Source organism: Prinia subflava, chromosome Z (genome assembly GCF_021018805.1).
Source record: "Prinia subflava isolate CZ2003 ecotype Zambia chromosome Z, Cam_Psub_1.2, whole genome shotgun sequence".
Lineage (NCBI taxonomy): Eukaryota > Metazoa > Chordata > Aves > Passeriformes > Cisticolidae > Prinia > Prinia subflava.
Genome location: NC_086283.1, coordinates 23,057,547 through 23,077,191, shown reverse-complemented (window position 1 = coordinate 23,077,191; position 19,645 = coordinate 23,057,547). Strand labels below are relative to the sequence as shown.

The 19,645-nt window shown below is 54.5% G+C and overlaps 1 protein-coding gene across 1 annotated transcript; it reads right to left on the bottom strand.

Moving 5' to 3' along the window:
- Positions 1-5,015: 5,015 nt before the first annotated feature.
- Positions 5,016-18,599, bottom strand: EDA2R (ectodysplasin A2 receptor). Its single transcript, XM_063421950.1, has 9 exons — positions 18,435-18,599; positions 13,309-13,418; positions 12,493-12,671; positions 11,641-11,726; positions 11,311-11,475; positions 10,697-10,843; positions 10,075-10,553; positions 9,792-9,840; positions 5,016-9,390 (listed from the first exon to the last, which is right to left on the bottom strand). Exons 2-9 carry the CDS (start codon positions 13,393-13,395, stop codon positions 9,095-9,097), a joined length of 1,488 nt encoding a protein of 495 aa, XP_063278020.1. The 5' UTR covers positions 13,396-13,418; positions 18,435-18,599; the 3' UTR covers positions 5,016-9,094.
- Between the last annotated feature and the right edge of the window lie 1,046 nt (positions 18,600-19,645).

The following is a 19,645-nucleotide window of genomic DNA, read 5'->3' as shown; positions in this document are numbered from 1 at the left end:
TTTGTGGGACACTGTAAGGGGCAAGTACAGGGAGTGTCTCCATTAATGGAATTCTTGCTTATTACATCACAATTAATGAGGCTTCAGAGCATAAAGGTTTATATCCTCTGTATCATTCCCACATGCTTTCATCGCATATGTCTGTATCTGATCCGTACTGTGTCCTGCAGGCTGTGGGACCTTGGTGGTCTCCTGTCTCCAGGATTTCTACTCTGCAGGGACTTACAGTTGGTGTTTGTAGCTGACAGCAGCAACAGGGATTTTCAAAGCCTTGTTTTGACTATTTCTTGCTGTTTGTACAGCACTGCAGAAGGAATTTCCATTTCAAACGCACACTTGGAGCCAAGCTGAACACCACAATCAGTGTGATTCTGGGGTGCCCAGACTGTGGGTGATGTTTGGAGATAATTTATGATACCTAACAAAAATGATGGCAACAAGTTTCAGAGCAGCAGATTTTGTTCCTATTTTTGAGACAGACAATGTTTTCTTGCAGCCACATCCTGGCTGAGGCAGTTTTCCACAGGAATTAAGTGATCAATTAATCAATGGCCTTAACCTTTTGCTTCCTTCTCCTTCCACAGCTTATTTTGACCTTTTACTGGTGATACATGCCAAACATGGCAGAATTCAGAACACAAGGAATGTCTGGATCACTCCCATGATGGATTTACCACAGTTCCATCAGTGGGGAGTTGCAGTAGTCTGGCTGGCTCTAGGCTATTTTGGACAGTTAAATTTGCTTCTGAACTGTGATACACTGCTTGGACCTTTCACATTCAGGTTAATAAACCAAGTCTCTCCTAAAGTTTGGAAAGGAATCGAGTTTTAGTTTTTACCATTACAGTTTTTCTTTCACAATACGTTGTCATTCCTGAGCTCCTCCTCACAGTTCAGTTATTTTCCTGTTTGTCTCCATCTCCCACCCTGCTTTGGAACTAAACGCACCAATTGCTCGTGCTGATGAATAGTGACTGATGCCGACTATTCCCTCATGGAAATGGCAATGGCTACACTCCAAATAAAGCCTTTAATGCAGTGTCCCTTTCCTCTTTATGCTCATGTTTCTATGGCAAGACATAAATTCCCCCCCATTATTAAATTTGACACACACTGTGTTCTGTTTAACAGAATTGCACTAACTTGCCTTACTTTCCCTCCCATTCAGGAGAATATCAGTATTTTGCTGTCTTGCTGTCCTGCAGGGCAAGATGCAGGGATATTCATTCTCCAGGGGAATTGTTATGATTAACAGAGCTAATAAAGAACATGAATATTCAGCAATATATTCAGGCATCCCAGCTATAAATGGGAACATCATCACCACTTGACTAATTCTTAGCTTCTTTGTGAAGCCAAGTTGTCAAATTAATTGTTTTGCCTTTGTTTCTCCTAGTGCCTGTGAAGGAAAGAGGGATTGAGGGGGAAGGTAGGACAAGTGTTCTATTTTCCTATCTGCAGTGCTGAGCACTGTTAACAATTTCTCTGCTCCCCCTCCCCTACAAAGTGGGGACAGGAGGCTTTCCCCCATTTCATTTCTGTCTGTATTGATGTGCTTGTGTCAACACACACACACACACACACACACACACACACACACACACACACACACACACACACACACACACACACACACACTCTGGAGGCCAAGCTGCTGTTTCTAATGCCTTTCCGTGGCACAGGTGCTGCAGGGAGGAGCACAACCCTGTTGGTGCCCAGGGCAGAGGGTGTGGGGCACGTGCTTTGGGAAGCCCCTCAGGACAGGGCCAGGATAAGGCTGTGGTGTGGAGCAGAGCAGCTCACAGCCCACCTGCTCTCGATGGAGATGCCAGGGCAGGATGGGAGCCCCAGCCTGGGGTCATGTCTGACTTGTCTGACTTTGGAGGTGGCCAGGGCACAGACCTGGGGCATGGCGTGCTCCTTGCTCTGACATGTTAATATTAACTGTAGGAGGTAAGAAATGATGAACATTGTTCATCTGTTATTGTACTTGATTGGGGTATTAATTTGTAATCCTGTAATTTCTTCAAGCTGGCTCAGAGGAGAATGAGGGGGAGTGTGAAGATGTATTTAATGGGTTGTAAAAACACTTTATTCTTTTGCTAAAATTCCATCCCTAGTGCTCTTGCACTGGAAGGCAAACCAGCCCAGTACCCAGGCCATCAACTCCCATCAATTGTCGTAGAGAAACTGGCTGGCCAGGCTCATTTACCACCAGGGCTCAAGGCAGGAATATAGAAAATTCATTTGGGATAATAATGTGTTTTTGAAGGATAGCAATAATTATTGGCATCAGGTTGACCCCAAAGACAGTGGTTTTTTGCCTCCAGCACAGCTCTGGGGTTGGAGCTGGATTTGTTTCCCCTTAAAAATGAACATCTGCTGCTAATAAAAAGCATTAGGTTTTTTTTTTGTTTGTTTGGGTTTTTTTTTTTTTTTTTTTTTTTTTTGTGTGTGTCTGTGTGTCTCTGTGTGTGTGTGTCTGTGTGGTGGATGTTGCTTACAGTTTGGTCCTAGATGAGATGGTTTGCTCTTATTAATGTTCCCTCAGGCATTCTGCCCTGTTCTTCAGAGTCTGGTGGCTATTTTGCCCACCGAGGCTGTGGGTGACAGTGGCACTCCCTGCACAGGCACCCAGCAGCCTTGGACTCTGCCCCAAGCATGCACTGTGGAGATTTTCAGCTGCTCTTTGTGAGTGAGCTGACAGGTTGGGAAGGTGAGAGTGGAAAACAGAAGAACAATAGATTTTTGCCTCCTGGCAAACACATCCAATTCAATAATGTGCTGCGAAACATGTGTTTTCCTTTGCTTGTGATTGCCCTCATGTTCTGCAGAGACAGAGAGGTGAGAACTGAGTGTGCAGGGGAAGCCTGGGGGAAAATACAGAATGAGAAAATCAGAGAAGAAACAGTAAAAACACCACCTGTGGGGAAGGAAAGTGGAGAAAGAAAGGAACTTGGGTATAGAAATTCATGTCTCTCTAACTGATTTCAGCCTTCAATTTTAGCAATGGAAATTTATCTACTGGTCCCCCCGGCCCCTGTGCAGGGGCCAGGGGCACATGGAAGGGAGGTGTTTAAGGTTTCTTTACTGGTGAGCCTCCTGGTTACAGTTAGGCAAGGAAATGGAGTGTGAAACCAGGGAAGCTGTTTGCCAAGGCACTCCAGAGCTGTCAGTGTCATTCCTAAAAGAGCTGGAGCTCAGACTCCCCTGAGGACTCTGTGCTTACCCTCTCCTGCATGCAGCCATTCCCTCTCTGTAACTACAGAATTTTAGTCAGTGTTTTAAAAAAACAGTTCAGGAGAAGGCCCAGTGTGTGTGCTCCTGTGGGCCAAACAGCATTCCCTGGCATTCCCTCTGTAGCTGGAGGCTCGCCAAGCTGTGAGTGCCTGTGCACAGCTCTGCATCCCAGCTGGAGATGTTCCTGCTGGAGGCAGCTGAGGTAAGGACCGGGTATCTCAGCACCCTGGCCTGCTGCCAGCCTCTCTGTGAAGAGTGGCTGCGGCGGCACCAGGACTGGGGGCGGGAGGCAGCCTTGCTCTAACCACCAAGGAGTGGGTCCTCACCCACACACTTGTCTGCTCTCAAGCAGCGTGGAGCACGTGCGTTTCCCTGCCAGCTCTGCTTCACAGGACCTACCTCTTATCCCAGCATGGAGTATGAGAATCCCAAGTACTTTGAGGGGAATGCAACTGATTTATCCTTGCTCCTTGGGCTTCAGCCAAAAACAAGGCAAGACCAGACAACACAAGTGGTCTGAGGTGAGGAGCAGAGGGTGTGTAAACCCCTTGATCACTGGGAGTTCTTGCCTTGGGTGGGAGCATCTGCTCTGCATGGGAGGGGCACCCTTGTTCCTTCAGAAGAACAAACCTGAGGTGTGACCAAACCCACCCCCATTTTTGCCTACTGCAGTGTGTCCCGTCACCTGAGACTGCAGAGTCTGGATGGTTACAATCCCAGAGCCAGGAATCACTCAAAGGTGAGGCACGGCATTCATTGAATTCCCATCCCAAAAGTGTGCAGGAAGCTGCTGTGCCAACAGACACTTCTGGCCTTCTCCTCCTGCAGTGACAGTGGCCTCAGCCAAGTGACAGGCACAGGCAGAGCTTTGGGCTCAGGTCACCCATGGGAGGGCCACAGCACCCTGTCCACACCTTCAGCCTTGGGCTGGTGCAGGCAGGGACACTGGAATCATCACCCCTTGCAGACTGTGGTGAGATTGGTCGCTCTTGGAACACCTGGGCTGCCCCACGTACAGCATCTGAGACAACAGGCTCCAGGCACCCAGATAGCTCCACAGAAAAGGCTTCTCTGGAAACTGTGGACTCCAGAGGCTGTGCTGTCCATAGCTGTTGCCCTGTGGTGTGACAGAGGCAGCCAGGGCTGCAGACACAGCACTGCATGGGAATCCTCACATGCAGGATGAGCTGCAGTGCTCATGTCAGAGTTTGGACAAGTATCAGAGCTTTAATCAGAACAGAAAGCATGCTTCATGCTAATAATTATTTTAAACATATGAGTATAAGGGCATGAATAGGCTTAACGAGCCCTGTCTGTAGTTACTGAGCTTGAACAGCAACTGTTCCTCAGTGAAGCTTCAGGAATGGGAGATCCTCAGCCATCGATTAGAGACCTCTGCCTTCCCCTGTCCCCAGGCCAGTGCAGGCTCGGTGCAATGAACCACACTGTGACTTGGCCACTCTGGGGAATGTTAAACTCATGTAAAAACTAAAGCTGATACATGTGGTGGGGGCAGGCACCCCGAGGGGACAGGCCCAGGCCCACGGTCACCCCATCCAGCACCACCCGCTCCAGCCCCTCTTGCCCGTTCCCACACCAGGGGATGAGGCTGGTGACCTCAGCTGCTGCAGCATCTCTCTGAGAAGTGCCGCCTGCCCTTCCAGACAGGGCCTTCCAGCCCCCACTGGCCCCTGCAGCATCAGCCCCCACCAGCAGGCAGGCAGGGGGCCCACAGCAATGGGGAGAGGAATCAAAACTCACCAAACGCCACCATGTCTGGCTCCAAAATTTATTGAACTACAAACACACATCACTCAAGAGCACCAGGTCTGGAGGAATGTGAGGGACCAACCCCCTTCCATTAACAGGGGGCAGGAGCTTCAGCTTCTGCTTGATTTAAACACAGACAACACCCCAAACCCAACAGAAACAATGCTACAGCAGAATTACAACGGTAATGGCACAGAAATTACAAAAATATAAATAACCTATTCATAACCCTAAAGAAAAATAACATCTACCATAAAAAACAACATGTATTCCCTTGGGTAAACCATGGCTACAGAAATGTAGTGTTATTTTTTTTTTTAAAAGCACCAGAGTCTGAAGTATTAAATAATGCAACACAAAGAGGGTATCTCCCCTCAGTACTTGCAGACTCTTCCAAGAAGTGTGCCTAGATCAGTAACACCAAGGTTTCTTCAGTATTGCCTATTTCTGGGGAGGGACAGCTCTCGTGAGCCCCCATTCAGGAACAGCACCCAAGGGATGTTTACCTATTGTTCACCAGAATAAACACTTTAACAACAGTGAAGTATGTGCCTATTTTAAGTCTATGCTTAAGAGCTTCCCAGAACAGGGCTGGTTTTAAACTTATCACACAAATTCCTCTGCAAATCAGACTTCCAGGCAAGACTGGTGTGGAAACCAACCACTTGTAAAAAAATAACCCCATTGCACTGGAGTGTTTCCACTGTTCAGTCCTAGGTCAAGTTTGCACAGATGCAGAGTTATTTCATTTCTTTCACCTCTCTGTGAGCCATGCCAGCTTGGCACAAATGGCTTCCTGAGGCTCTGGCATGAGATCCAGCACCTGGAAAATCCAGGAATTTTTCTCCCTTACATTTCACGTATTATGTTGAAAATACTATTAAAAAGCAAAAGTCAAGTATCAAGTCCACTGGTTCTCCACTGAGGCAGTTCCCTGCTCAGGGATCACCGTAGTTCTGATGTCCGAGTCACAGCACTATCCCCGGTTTCAAGGATCTCATGGTTCCCTGAGGGCTCTGGCTGGGCTCAAGGCAGCCTGGCCAAAAGGTCTTAGGCTGGGCTAAAGGCTACCTGTTGAACTTTTGGCCCTTGTAAACACAGCTGGTTTTGTCACCACAGCTGAAGGAAGGTGCCTGCCATCAGCAGAGTGAGAGTGGGGTGCAGCACTTGGCTGGAAGCTGGGGGAGCCTCACTGCTGGAAAGCCACGTCCTGCAAGGCTCTTGTGCAGTGTCCAGCCCTGCTGAGGCACCAACACCACGTGTGAGGCTCTGCGGGGGAACCCAGAACATTCCAACGCACGTAAAACCAGTCCCTGCCAAGCAGCGCTGAGGCAGCACACCCCGTGGCACAGCCAGGACCCGAGGGGCAGCGGCAGTGGGGCAGGAGCTGTGGCATGGCACACACCACCCTGCGCATGGCATGGCCCATCCCCATACACAGCACAGCCCCAGGGCACCGCACCCTCAAGGCAGGGGTGAAGTTTTGACTGTAAGTAGTATTGCTCAGACATCAAACAACTGACAAATAAGTCTGCCTTAAAAGCTACGAAGGAAAAGGGGTTGATTTCTTTATAAAAGTGAGGAAAATCCCCAAAAGAACAAACTAAAGCCTCACTCCATTTGCTTGGCTCAGAGCCAAACCCCAGCACATTATCGGAGCTGCCCAGCATGTGAAGAGATTTGCAGCACACACCTGTGACGTGTCCCTGTTATTCACAGCTCTAATTTAACAGCCCTTCCTGCCCATTTCTTGCTCCTGACACTGCCGTGTGACAGGAGCAGGCTGGCTCTGCCATCCTGCCTGGCTGCCACCACTCTGAGCACTCCAAGTGACCACATACTGGTGGCACTGGTGACAAAGGAACACACAGGACAAGCTGCCCAGTCCAGTCCAGTTCCAACTTCAAAGCCAGGGCCAGCAAGCTGAGCTGCAGGGAGGCTCTTACTCAGATGCAGTGGGTGAAGTTATTTCCCTTCCCACTGGAAGTGACTATGTCCACAGAGGGATTAAATATTTATTGGATTTTGCGAGGTGATTAAACCCAGCACTCTCTTTGCCACAGAAAAGCCTCAAACAGGAAATCCCTGGCCCCAGGCTGTGTGTGCTATAGCAACACTCCCGCCTGCTCCCTAACAGTCTGAGAGTGAAGCAAGAGTCTGACTAATCCTGGCCCCACACGGCACAAGGTTCAACGCTGTGGGTCTTGGGGAGAAGAGAGCAACGAAATGACCTTGACTGTGGAAGAAACAAGCAGTGAGGGAACGTGCCAGGTCCAGCTCAAACTGCCTTTGCTTATCTGAGCACATCCTGGGCGTGTTCAAGCCCCAACATCTTTAAACAGGGAAAGGAAACACAGCAGCTATTACTACCCGGGTGTGGAGGAGGTCTGCCTTCCTAGAAGGGCACTTGCTTCTTTCAAGTACCGTGGTCAGATAAAGGAGGATTCTGCGGGCTTGGCCAGGGGGGCCTGGGTGGGGGCAGCAGGCAGTGGGGTAACACTGCCACTTGCTGGTGACCACCACACCACCGGCGTGGCCCGAGACCCCGGTGAGAGGCAGGACAGCACTCGGCAGACCCAGCCACGGCAGTGGGGGACAAAGCAACAGAGGCAGAGGGAGTGCCACCAGCTCAGCCCCTTTGATGCTGTCTGGGAGTCTCGGGACAGCTAGGGTGATGCTTATCGCATCACAGAACACTCGGAATTGGAAGGGACCACAAAGATCATGGAGTCTGACTCCAAAGTGAATGGCTTATAGAGGGATCGAACCCTCAGCCCTGGTGCTAACAGCACCGTGCTCTGTCACTGCTGCTGGGCGCTGAGCCACCAGCGCAGCCCCGTCGGCAGCTGCTCTGCCTCCGCAGGCCCCGCGTGCCTGGCCGCCCCCGCGCCGCTGTGCCCCGCTCAGGAACGTGCTCCTGGCAGCCCCCGCTCCTGTCCAGGGCCACCAGCAGAGCCCCAGTGGCCAGGGCAGACCAGGAACAGCCCAGCTGCCTGCAGCCCCCAGGCTCAGGCACAACACTGAAATCAGGGTGACCGGTGACAGCAAGACCATGGCAAGTTATGACAAATCCCCCAGGGTGAAATACCAAGCAGAAGGGTGCTCCCCCTTCCCAGTAGCAACTCCCAGGAATGAGAAATCAGGCCATTTTTAGGCAGGAAAAAAAGAAAAATATTATTTTAAAAGAGGAAGGAGGTTCTGGAGGAGCTCTTGCTGTGGCTGGCACAGGAACGTCACTGCTGCCTGTGACCACAGCCACAGCTTCAGCCCTCAGCTGCCACCCGCAGTGCGGTGTCCCCACCCGTGACACGCTGTGCCACCACAGGTGGTTTGCAAAGCCTTGGAGGCGATGGGCAGCGAACAGCCACGGGGCTGGGGTGAGCCAGCACCTGCCCTTGGCCAACAGCCACAGCCCAACGAGGACCTACATCAGCTCCTCCTGGGAATCAGTCCGAAACTCGTGCCAGGATGGTACACTGTACCACAAATGGACACGAGAGGAAGGTGCCAGGGTGGCACAGAGGGACAAAGGCTGGAGCCTGGCACATCGGCCATGGTCAGGTCCTGTGCCAAGGAAATCGCAGCACAGAGAGAGAGAAGCAACCGAAAAGTCAATTGAGAAAGTGGCAACTGGCACCTGGGAAAGCAGAGCATGGGTCAGAAGAAGGATGGGAAAGCTGGAAGGGAGGAGATGGCTGGGCTCATGGGAGGACACCGCCCACAGAGAACAAGGCCGATGGCTTGGGAGGGAGGGACCATGGCAATGGTGGGGCAGGACAGGGCTCACTGCAGAGCCAGAGCACCACAGCACAGCGATTGACAGGCAAGGGTGTCACAGCCAGAGAAAAACAGCCTCTGGAGCGGCCTGAGCAAGCCCTCCCCTAGGAAGCAGGGAAAAGGCACAGCAGTGCTTCCTGGAACCCCTGTGCAGAGACGCCCCTGTTGTGCCCTTCCACTCCATGATGCAAATACCATCTCCATGTTCTCCTGCCATGAACACAGGGCGGTTATGTGACTGCAGGCTGCTGGATCCTCTCTCACACGAGTAACAGTGCACAGAGCTTTCTCCAACCCTCCCTGTCCTCTAGCGCTGGCGGTCCAGCGCGGGGCTGAGCGTGAAGTGGTCGCAGAGCAGGAGCAAGGCGTCGAACCGCTGCAGCCGCTGCAGCGCCTGCGCCAGCAGCGGGACGGTGACGGCGGCACCCACGTAGGTGAAGTGTGCGACCAGCTGCTCGAACCCCGAAATCCGTCCCAGCAGCTGTGGCACCAGCCCCAGCTCCAGCGCCACGTGGCTGAAGTTCTTCACACCGTTCAGGGAAGGGTCCAGCAAGAAGGCAAGCGACTGCACCAAGGAATGGGGCAGCTCTGCTATTGGGAGACCTGGGGGCAGCAACACAGCGGAGCTGGGTTAGTACCCATCCCACCCAAACAGGATAAGGGGAAAGAGAACAGCCAGCCTCAGCCTCAGCTGAGTAGGCCTCTCAGCTGAAAGGCCACCCTGCCAGGGCAGGTATCTCCTCCAACATCACTTTTAGAGCTCAGCAATACGGAGCTGGCTCACTCCTGGGGAAGCTGGTAACTGGTGACAGCTGGGCCACCTGCCCACAGGCCACTTAAGGCAGCATCATAGAAAATATACCCTGTGGACCAGCACCAAGGGCCACAAGTCAGGTAAGTCCCTGGTGAGGACATGGTGGGCTTCTGGAGGAGCTCCCTTCAAAGAACCTGCCTCTGATACGCCCGTATTAGGAGTACAAAGGTGAGACTGGAAGGTCACTTACCTTTGGCTGTGCTACTGATCTGAGTCACCAGGCTCTGGGCATCATCCACCTGGTGAGACAAAGACCCCAAGGTTGGTGGCAGTCTGCTGAGAACAGCAACGCCTGGCTCTGCTCCCAGGACTGTCACAGGGGCTCAGGGAATGCTGCTTCTCCTCCAGCCTTACCACCCCATATTAACATGACTCAGTCCATGCTCCTACCCCTTTGTCAAACCCAGCCCCTGTGCCTGACCCTTGGGCAACTGGCAGCAATTCTGAGTAGCGAGGAGGCTGGAGGAACTTACTGGCTGCTCCCCAGGTGGGATTTCGGCCGTGGGCAAGTGATGAGCCCCCTCCTGCACCACACCACCGCTCCCTGCTGGAATCCTCTTCATGGCCCGGCTTGCTGCCTCCTCCAGCCGCTCACCACCCACAAACTCCGCCTGCGTGGAGAACTTTTGGAGGTCCAGCTCAGTGCACTCCACAGGTGCATGCGGCCACTTGTGCTGCATCTCGGAGGCGCAGGAGGAGAGGGGGGCCAGGGCCTCCACCGTGCCCGGCCGGCCCTGCCTGGGGGTGGGGGGTGGCAAGACCCCGTCCAGGCAGTCACCGTGGCCTGAGGCTCGGATGAGGGGCTGGCTTTCCAGGAGGCTCCTGCCCAGCTGGGCCTTGGAGGCAGTGCTGACTGCAATGGCTGGTGGCAAGTCCACCTCTGGCTGGAGAGAGGGGAGCTGGAGACCCACGGCTTCCCCATCCGAAATGAACTGCACCGCTTCCACAGGGCCTGGAACCAGAAACCAGCATGGATCAGTGAAGCTCACCATCCAGCTCCATCCTTCCTGCCCAAGGGCATCTCATCCTGGGATCAGGTGAGCTGGAGCCCAGCACCACCCTCCCTTCCCCAGGGAAGGCAGCAAAAGCAGGTACCTTCTGTCTGCCTGTAGCAAGGGCTCAAATTCTTCACACCCAGGCAGCAGGGTCCAGACATCTGCTCCTCACACAGGAACCTGCCGGGTGCTGCTGCAGTCGGGAATGTTGCTCGCTGGCCTGAGAAGTTCTGAGTCCTCAGGAAAACTTAAGAGGATAGAGGAGAAACAGCCTGACTAAAGGTTTGGCTTGCTTCCCTCGCATGTCCTCAGCCCTGTGGTATGTCTGCCAGCGAGGAGCTGGGAGCTCAGCAGCTCCCTGGCATGTTGCTGGATGCCATCCTGCCCCAATCCTGGCCACCAAACCTGGAGCCCCTCTTCATTCTGCAGCAAAGAACCACCCAGCCAGAAAAACCTCAGAAGGGAGGACTGACAGTTCTGACTGAAATGGCCTCCTCCTCCTCCTCCCCCTGATGGCCCTCAGGAGGAGGGAGGCACCTCTGTATCATTGAACAGGAAAAGCACATGAGAGGTCCTGCAGGCATGAAGTGTCTATTCTGTATGAGCTGAGGAAGAGTTGGGTCACTGTGCTGAGAAGACAGCAATGCTCTACACAGCAAGAAGGGGCCATGGGCACAAGTGAATGGCACAGCAAGGAGGAGGGCACCAACTCACCTCTCTGGCACTGGCTTTTCCAGAATCGCTTGCAGTAGATGATGGAAAGTGCCAGAAGCACCAGGATGATGATGACCAGGGCGCTGCTGGTCAGTGCAAGAAGGGCTGTGTCCTGTGGTGGCACAGTAGGGACAGCAACCTTCACCAGGTTTGTTCTGGACCGACCTGCAAACATCATCCACAAAGCGTTGGAGCCAACCTCCAAGGCTTGGACCACCCCTTCCCTGCCCATCCCTTGTCACATGCCATGACCGTGCCTCCTCCAGCGGGGCTGCAGCTCTCCTGTCCCCACATCACCTGCCCTGACCCCACCAGCGTGGGGACACCTACACTGCGGCTCGGAGGATGGAGTCTGCTTGGTGCAGGGAATGCACTCCCACTCCAGCTGCCCGCTGATCCGTGCCTTCCGGTAAAACCTGCCAACAGAGCAGAGAGGCTCAGCACAGCCTGCTCCCCCCCAAGCTCCCACCACCCTGGCTGTGCAGCCAGCTGTGCCACGCCCCCAGCGCAGAGGGGCACAGCTGACCCTGCGCCCCTGCCTGGCTGGTAACAGGAGCAACAGGGCTGTCATCGCTGGCTGGAGCTGCACCACACCTACTTGTTCATGTCTAGCCATTTGTCAAGAAGCAACATCTTTCTAACAGCCCTCCCACCCCTCTGTCTGCTGAAGTGGATTTTAATGATTAATAGCTCCCCACTGGGCTGGGAACACCCCAGCCACAGCTCTACCTGAGAAGAGATTCATACATCAGAGCCCTGACTCGCTCCTGTCCCAGGCCCACCGCTGGCCAGTGGTGTCTTCAGCTCCAGGGTTTGGCACGGGCTGGCTGTACACAGACACTTCAATTCCGTAACCCCTTAAAGCCCCTCTTTGGGGACTACCAACCAGAGTAGTCTAGAACCCCTTATCTTCCAGGGCTCAGCCACCCTGCTGTCTACGGAACAACTAGAGTCTGGAAATCCTCTTTCATGGCTCGTTGACAGGAGCTTTCAGGTTCCCTTCTCTGGAGCTGCGATGGGACCCACCAGACAGGTCTGACTGTCACTAGCAGTGCCCTCACAGAGACATCACTGGGTCACCAGGCTTCTCTTAGGTCTGTGAGTGGCCCCAGGTAAAGGCCCCTGTGCCCAGCCCCTCCCTGCCCGCCCCCAGGTGTGGCTGTGCTGTCCGGCCCCGCTCACCCCGGCAGGCACTCCCCGCAGACCGCATCGGCCGTCGCCGTGCAGTTGGACTTCTGGAGGCGGTTGATGAGGGCACAGGACAGGCAGGGCTTGCAGCCGTGATGTCCCCAGCGGTCCTTGAACTTCCTGGGGGGGCAGGCCACACACTGCGCGTCCCCTCCGCTGCCGTCGCCGCAGTCCTGCAAGGCACGAGGTCGGGGGCACGGCTGTGGCCATGGGTTCCGAGTGGCACCCAGGGAAACGGTGTCTCTTCTTTGGGGGCAAAGGGTGACAGGGACACCCTTCATGTGGGGTCCTCAGAATGTAGCTGAGAGCAGCTGCCACCACTGCAGCTCCCAGGAGACACTCGGGGATCCCGCGTGTTGCCCAGCTGGAGCCCACTGGTGTGCTTGGGGTGTGGAAAAGCTCCAGCAGCACCACACCCCAGGAGGCACCACCAGGGGAATCCTGCAGCCTTCCCACCAATCCAAGTCTCCACCACTGAGGCCAGGCTGGGACCCCCTGCAGCAGTGTCTTGCTAGCACCCACCCATGTGCAGCCCAGCCATGCAGTGTGACCTTTTTAGGGCTGCAGAGCAGGGGAAATCTAGACTTTGACCAGCAAAAACGGAAAGCGGGTTGTTCCTTGTGCTGCCTTAAATCCCTCACCACCTCCTGCTTCCATTGTCTCACCCTTCTACCACCATCCCACCCTACTAAGTCTCTGATCTTCCCAATATGCTGGGACCTAAGATCTTTCTGAAGAGACACTGGCAGAGGATTAACCCAGCTGTGCCACCCATGATGGTTTCTGCTCATTACAGAGAAGTCAATTTACCTTGGAAAGCTCCTGCCCGGGCATGCACTTTCTGCAGGGGACACATTTCTTCTGGTCATCCAGGTACTCACTCTCTTGGCAGGCCATTGTGCCGAAGAGGAGAGGGGAGCCTGGGGACGAGGAGAAGGCAGAGGGATCAAAGCCAGCCCTAATACATTTGGGATGAGCAGTATGCCCATCTCTGGGTGGACATCTCCACCTGGTCAGGGCAGCAGTCACCACTGCTGGGCACCATGGGTGGGGCTTGGGCAGGAGGTAATTCTTGGCTCCTTCCACACGGCTCCATCCAGCCACAGGCTTCCCAGCAAGGTGAGGAGCTGCCCCATTCTGTTGCCATCTCACAGCCTCACAATGCAGCAAATGAAATTCTAGTCACAGTACTGAAGTACTGACCGCTAACTGCTCAGCTCAGCAGTGGATTCTGCCAGCCCCAGCTGTGGCTCTGGGTATCAGGGACAATCAGTAGAGAGCTTGGCCCCAGCAAAGGCTCAGCAAAGCCCCAGCTTCAGTATCCAGCAGCCCAGCTCTGGCCAACGAGGCTGCATTGGTGTGACAGCACCAAATGCTGGTGGCTGATGTGTCCCAGGCAGAACAGGACACCCTGCTCCAGAAACCCTGCACCCCCAACAGAAAGGAAAAACACACACACACACACACACCTGTGGCCCTGCTGCTCCACCCTGGAGCTGTGCAGTCGCTCAGGCTCTTGCTCCATGCACACTTCAGCTCTGCACAGCATCACTCACAGGTAACTCAGAGCACCAGCAGAACAAGCTCTCACCTCCCTCTGAAATACCCTCCAGAGCCTTCCCGAGGTGCTTTAATGGCTCAGCAGAAGGTAACAACAGCCCAGGAGCCACAGGGCCACGCTGTCAGTAATGGTGGCTCAAAGGACAGCACAGGACCAGCATCTCAATCAGAGCAAGCAGTTCAGACTGAAGCTGCAAAACTGAGCAATTCATTTGGAATTTTGGGGCTGCCTGATTATTTCTGCAGATTCTAGATGGGTTCTTCCCATGATGAAAGGGAATAAATCCCACTTTCACTAGACCAGTCTCCACTTTGCTTTTCCCATTACCTTGTGCAGAAAATCAGGAGAGAAACTGTTCAACCTGCCTTCGGAGCAAGTTCTCAACACCCATTAGGAAGAGTGAACACTTCTAGGAGGGCACCACCTCAAACAGCCTGAACTGCCTAGGAGAACCCGGTACTTCAACCAGAGCTGTCCTCCGGGAGGGAAGCTTGGCCAGATGTCTGGCCCCTGCAAGGCTCTTGCAGCACAGAGGGATCATCTACAGGACCCCCAGCCCCTCCTGCCACAGCTCCTTCCCCTCCCACAGCAGCATTCCTCTGCAGGCTTTTTCTGCCTGCTCTGCCTAATCCCACCACTCCCTCGCCGGTGCCTTTGGGAAGCGGACACTTGGCTGGGCTCCCCCGGCTCTGGAGGGCCGAGATTCATGGGAGATGAGGTCTGCCCAGACCAGCACAGCGCATGAGTCACCCTCACATAGCTGCTGCTCGAAGCACACGGGCTGATACAAGGAGCAGCAGCCAAGCCCAGGGGACAGGCCAGGAGGAGCTGAAGGGACTAAATCTGTCTTGCAAGCACCTCGGAGGGGCATGGGCACAGCTCACAAGTAGCATAAAGGTTCCTGACACCACTGAACAAAAGGAGATCTGTCACCATCTCATAAAGTGGTGAACCCAGTGTCACTGCCCCAGGAGATGCACAGGGTTGGGTGTCAGGGTTCAGGGTTGAATGCAGGAGGGAAAATAAAAAGCAGAGCCAGGTCCCAGATGAATGACACACAACTCCTTTGGGGGACTGGCACAGTGGGCAGGTGTCACCCAACTGCTCTGAGAGGCCAGCACGCCAGGGCCCTGAGCCCAGCCTCTTGGTGAATTTGGTACCCACAGCCCAGCAGGTGCCTCTGCCTGATGTGTGGGTCAGCACTGCTGATGCTCAAGTCTGGAGTTTAATTCAGGCTTTTGCTCCTAATAACAGCACAAGGAGAATGAAACAGAACTGCAGGCAACAGGAAAGAAGCCCAGATATCAGAGTATGGAGAGCAAGGGGCTGATTTTTACCCACTCTCCAAAGTGCTGTAATACAAGGAAAAAAGCACTGGTGAAAATAACCTCAACAAAACCAAAAATCCCCAAACCAGTTGGGGTTTTCGTGAAACTGTCCTGTGAACACAACTTTACCACTTTTCCTCATATATTTACAGAATTTCCCAGCCTTTCAGAGAGCCTGCAGATGAGACAATGCCCTCAAAGCCCCCTCCCCACAAGAACCCGGTTTAAGCAGTTTGCCAAATACAGAAAGTTACACAGGCCAAAGGAATCCTGCGTCAGAGCTGCTCCAAGCACAAGGATGTTTGCCAGGATGATGGAATCACTCAAGATGGAGGAGACAGCCATACCCAACCTGCCAGCAGGATACCAGGCACAGGGCAGGCCTGCTGCTGCTCAAGTGTAACAATACAGGGAACCAGCTTCTTGCTGAGTATGTGGAATGAAATTCAAAGCTAGGGGATCTTTTTACTTCTTATTTCAACACCACTAGAGCCAAGATACTTGATTTGTACATGGAGGACACATCCAAAACCACCTGGCGCTGCCCTGGTGTGGCAGCAACCTTGGATCACCTAATGTTTGACTGAAACAACTGGTCTTACTGAGGCTGAAGGAAAAGCCAAAACCAACAACTCCCACCTCTTTGGGAACCACATGAAGTCTCCCAGAGACTGCCAGACCCGCACATTTTATCTGCCACAGGGGAATATAAAGGTGACACAGTAACCATCAGTATACATGGGACTCATGTATACGTATCAATGTACTTAGAGGTGAGGGGAAAAAGAACCTCCTGCCATCAGTCCCAGATGCATGAGATCTAACTAAAAAACATCATTAAGTTACTAAATTTATTTTATTTTATTTTATTTTATTTATTTAAGGCAATTATTTTATTGCCTTAAAGAGACATCCTGCCTGAGCAGGAGGGCAGAACGGGCTCCCCTACTGCATCAGCCCTTAAGACACCAAAACCAGGAGCTCCTGAATGAATTTCACTGCATGAGAAGAAATGATTCCAGCAGAGCCACAGTGTAAGCTGCAGTTCATCCACCCTGAGACAACACTACGGCTCAGCCATTGTCTTTTCTCTGTAAAAGTGTAACTTTAAAAAAAAAAAAAAAAAAAAAAAAGACTGTATTGGAATCCAATCTATTTCTTTTGTCTCTTCTGTGCAGCTAAAGGATTCTGGGAGGAAAACAAGGGTAAGGAAAATAATGGGTGAAAAGGTACAAAATGAAAGTAATCAATGAAACCGGCAGTGCTGCTGATTCTGCCCATCTGCCCAGCAGGTACTGGGGCAGGGGGCGCTGGCAGGGATGCAGGAAGTACAGGAGGAGATGAGGTGGGTTTCTTCCCATCCCAGCTGTGGATCCTGTCCCCTCCAACCATGGGTCTCTGCTTGCCTGGGACAGGAGGTGCCCAGACCCACCCTCAGGGGCTCAGACACCCACACTGCAGCAGTGGCTCTTCCATGTCACCACGTTGAGCCAGCACACACATTACAGGGGATTTCTACTCTACTGCAGGACTGACTGGCACAGTCAGGCAGCACTATGCCTCAAGATGAGACACTTGTATACACTGGGACCTAAGAACAGAGAGCTGAAATCCTAAATAAGAACTGCAAGTGAAAAAAAATGCTCCCTGGAAAATATGAGTGCATGCCTCATGGCTGGCCACAGTCAGCTCCAGTCTCCTGCTCAGCCATTCCCTCACTCTGGTCCAGGTAGTGTCTCCTCACCTCCTTGTGCTACAAACCATGCTGGGAGAACCTTGGCTGCAGTGGGACTCCTCTGGGCAAAGGGTTTCTCACAGAAGCAAAAAAGAGGAAAAGAGGTGGAATCTGAGGCTTTCCACGTCGTTTGGAAATCAGCAGGTTTCTCAAACTGGAGATTCTATGCACACAATTGCCCACTGACTGTTTTATCTGGAGTGGCTAGGGACTTGTGTTGGCTTTAAGTGAAAGCACCATGCTCGGGTGGGAGAGGAAGTGCTCCGGGCTGCTCTCACCCCTCTTTAGCGCACAGCAGGAGTCCCCAGAGCACAATGCCCACTTTCCAGTGACTTTTGCCAAGTTTAGGGCTGCCCACCTTGGAAGCCCACACTCTGCCTAACCAGGTAGCTCAAGTAACACTCCCAGAGCTCCTATCAATTTGCGTCAAACTTTGGATTTCCGTCTGTTTTTTGCCTCACATCTAATTCCAAGTAACTTTCACTATCTTCCTGCAATAATCAGAGAACCACTGAAGCCGTAAAAGCTCTCTGAGGCCATGGAGTCCAACTGCTCCCGCAGCACTGCTCAGGCCACCACTAACCCATGACCCCAAGTGCCACATCTATTAAACCTCGCGCCCATTAAATCTCCCCAAACGGTGACTTCACCACTGCCCGTGGCGAGGCAAGAAAATAGTTTTGGAAAAAAGCTTATTCCTAATATGCAACCTAAACCTACGGATCCGCCCCCCCCATCCCCGCATCTGGCAACTGCTCGCTTCTGGAAGAACAGCCGAGGCGAGGCTGGCGGCGGGACGGGTGCGGGGGCAGTGCGGCGCCCACGCGTGTGCCGGCCGTGGGCTTGCCCCGGTTCGCCCCGGCCCGGCTCGCCCACCGCCCCCGCCGCCCGGCCAGACCCCCGCGGCCCCGCCGGCGCCTCCCGCCGCCTGCTCGGGGAAGGCGGCGGCGCGCCGGGATATGCCCGGGCACGTCCCGGCCAGGGGCTCCGCCGCGGCACGGCCGCCCCCCATCACCCGCCCGGCATCCCCCGGCACCCTGGCTCCGGTGTCCGCATCTCCTGACCCCCGTACCCATCGGGCCGGTGCCGCCCGGCCCGGTACCGCCGGCGTTCGGAGGTGATCCCGGAGCCGGCTCCAGCCCACGTGTATCGCTGCCGCTGAGCTGCCGGGAGCGGGACCCGCCGCAGGTCCCGCCGATCCCGCCGGTCCCCCCGACCCCGCAACAGCCTCCGCCCGGCGGTGACAGCGGCACCGGGAAGGTTCGGGATCCCCGCGCACCGACGGGCAGGTGCGCGACCCCCGCGGCTTTACCTGCGTCCCGGTGTAGCAGCACGGCGCGGACCGGGACCGGCGGGGCGGCGCGACCGGGAGAGACGGCGCAGACTCAGGCCCGCACCTGGACCGGCACCGCACCGCCGGTGACTCGGCGGCCCCGCGTGGAGCGGAGCGGGTCGACGCCCGTCCCGTCCCGGACACCGGGAGTACCCCCGCGCCCCGCCCCGCAGCCCGCATTGGCGGCGGCGCCGCCGGGGCGGGGCGACCCGGGGAGCGGCGGGGCCGGCACCGGGGAGCGGGGGCGACGTCGGGGCCGGCACCGGGGCGCGGCAGGGCCGGCACCGCAGCTCAGCGCCGAGCGGAGTCTGGGCACAGCAGCGACGGGGCGTGCCGCTGTCACCGGCCGGAGTGTGACACTGGAGAACCCCCGGGTTTGCGGGACCTTGTTCCCGAAACCGGCACCTCAGGTGTGGGCCCCGGGCCCGGCCGCCCCTCTCCAGCCGTGGGGGAGCACGCACCAGGAAGGAATAAACTCGCGGGTTCCGCCCGCGGCTGTGCCACGCAGAGTGTGTGTACGCTGTGTGCAGTCTGTGTGGGCAGCACGCACCGGGCACGGCCGACCCCAGAACAGAGGGCTTCTCCCAGGCTCGGCGTGAGCGGCTCCCAGCGCTTGCCGTGGCTCACCCTCAGTCTCTCGGTGGTTCAGGTATCCCAAGATTGCCGTGCAATGAGTGACTCTACCACAGCGTGAACCAAACCGGTGTGTGGAACTAAACCTCCTTCTGCAGGGGGAGTTAAATTTCCCAGTGATATCCCTTAGCTCTCCCCCTCCAGTGCGCTGTGCCTGAACTGCTGCTCCCCTGTCCTGACCCAGGCCCACGACAGGACCCTGCTGCCTTCCCACTGCTTTCCAGCCTCTGGGAGGGGCAGTCAGCACTGCTCATTTCTTTGCCCCGGGCCATGCTGGTTGCTGTGTCAGAATGAGTACCTGTTACTTTGGAACGGTCTCCATTTCTCTTTCCTTTCAAACTTCAAGTGCTCTCATTCTAGCCAATGCTTTTGAGAACACTCCTTAGGTCCCCACCGTCACTGTGCAGCAGCTTCAACAGAAGCCAGACTGTCAGGCTGGAATAACTGAAAGGATTTAATGAGATTCTGTTAAGCGGTCAACTTCACAAAATTATTATGGTTGGAAAAGGCCTTTAAGAACATCGAGTCCAAATGTTAACCCAGCATGTACCGTGTTC

Bases quoted from the DNA above. Each gene is read 5' to 3' on its own strand.
- EDA2R (XM_063421950.1), bottom strand. From the start codon at position 13,395: ATGGCCTGCCAAGAGAGTGAGTACCTGGATGACCAGAAGAAATGTGTC. The intron at 11,727-12,492 runs GTGAGCGGGGCC...CTCTGTTGGCAG, and splicing joins TGCGGGGAGTGCCTGCCGGG to GTTTTACCGGAAGGCACGGA. The intron at 10,554-10,696 runs GTACCTGCTTTT...TTCTGGTTCCAG, and splicing joins TTGCTACAGGCAGACAGAAG to GCCCTGTGGAAGCGGTGCAG.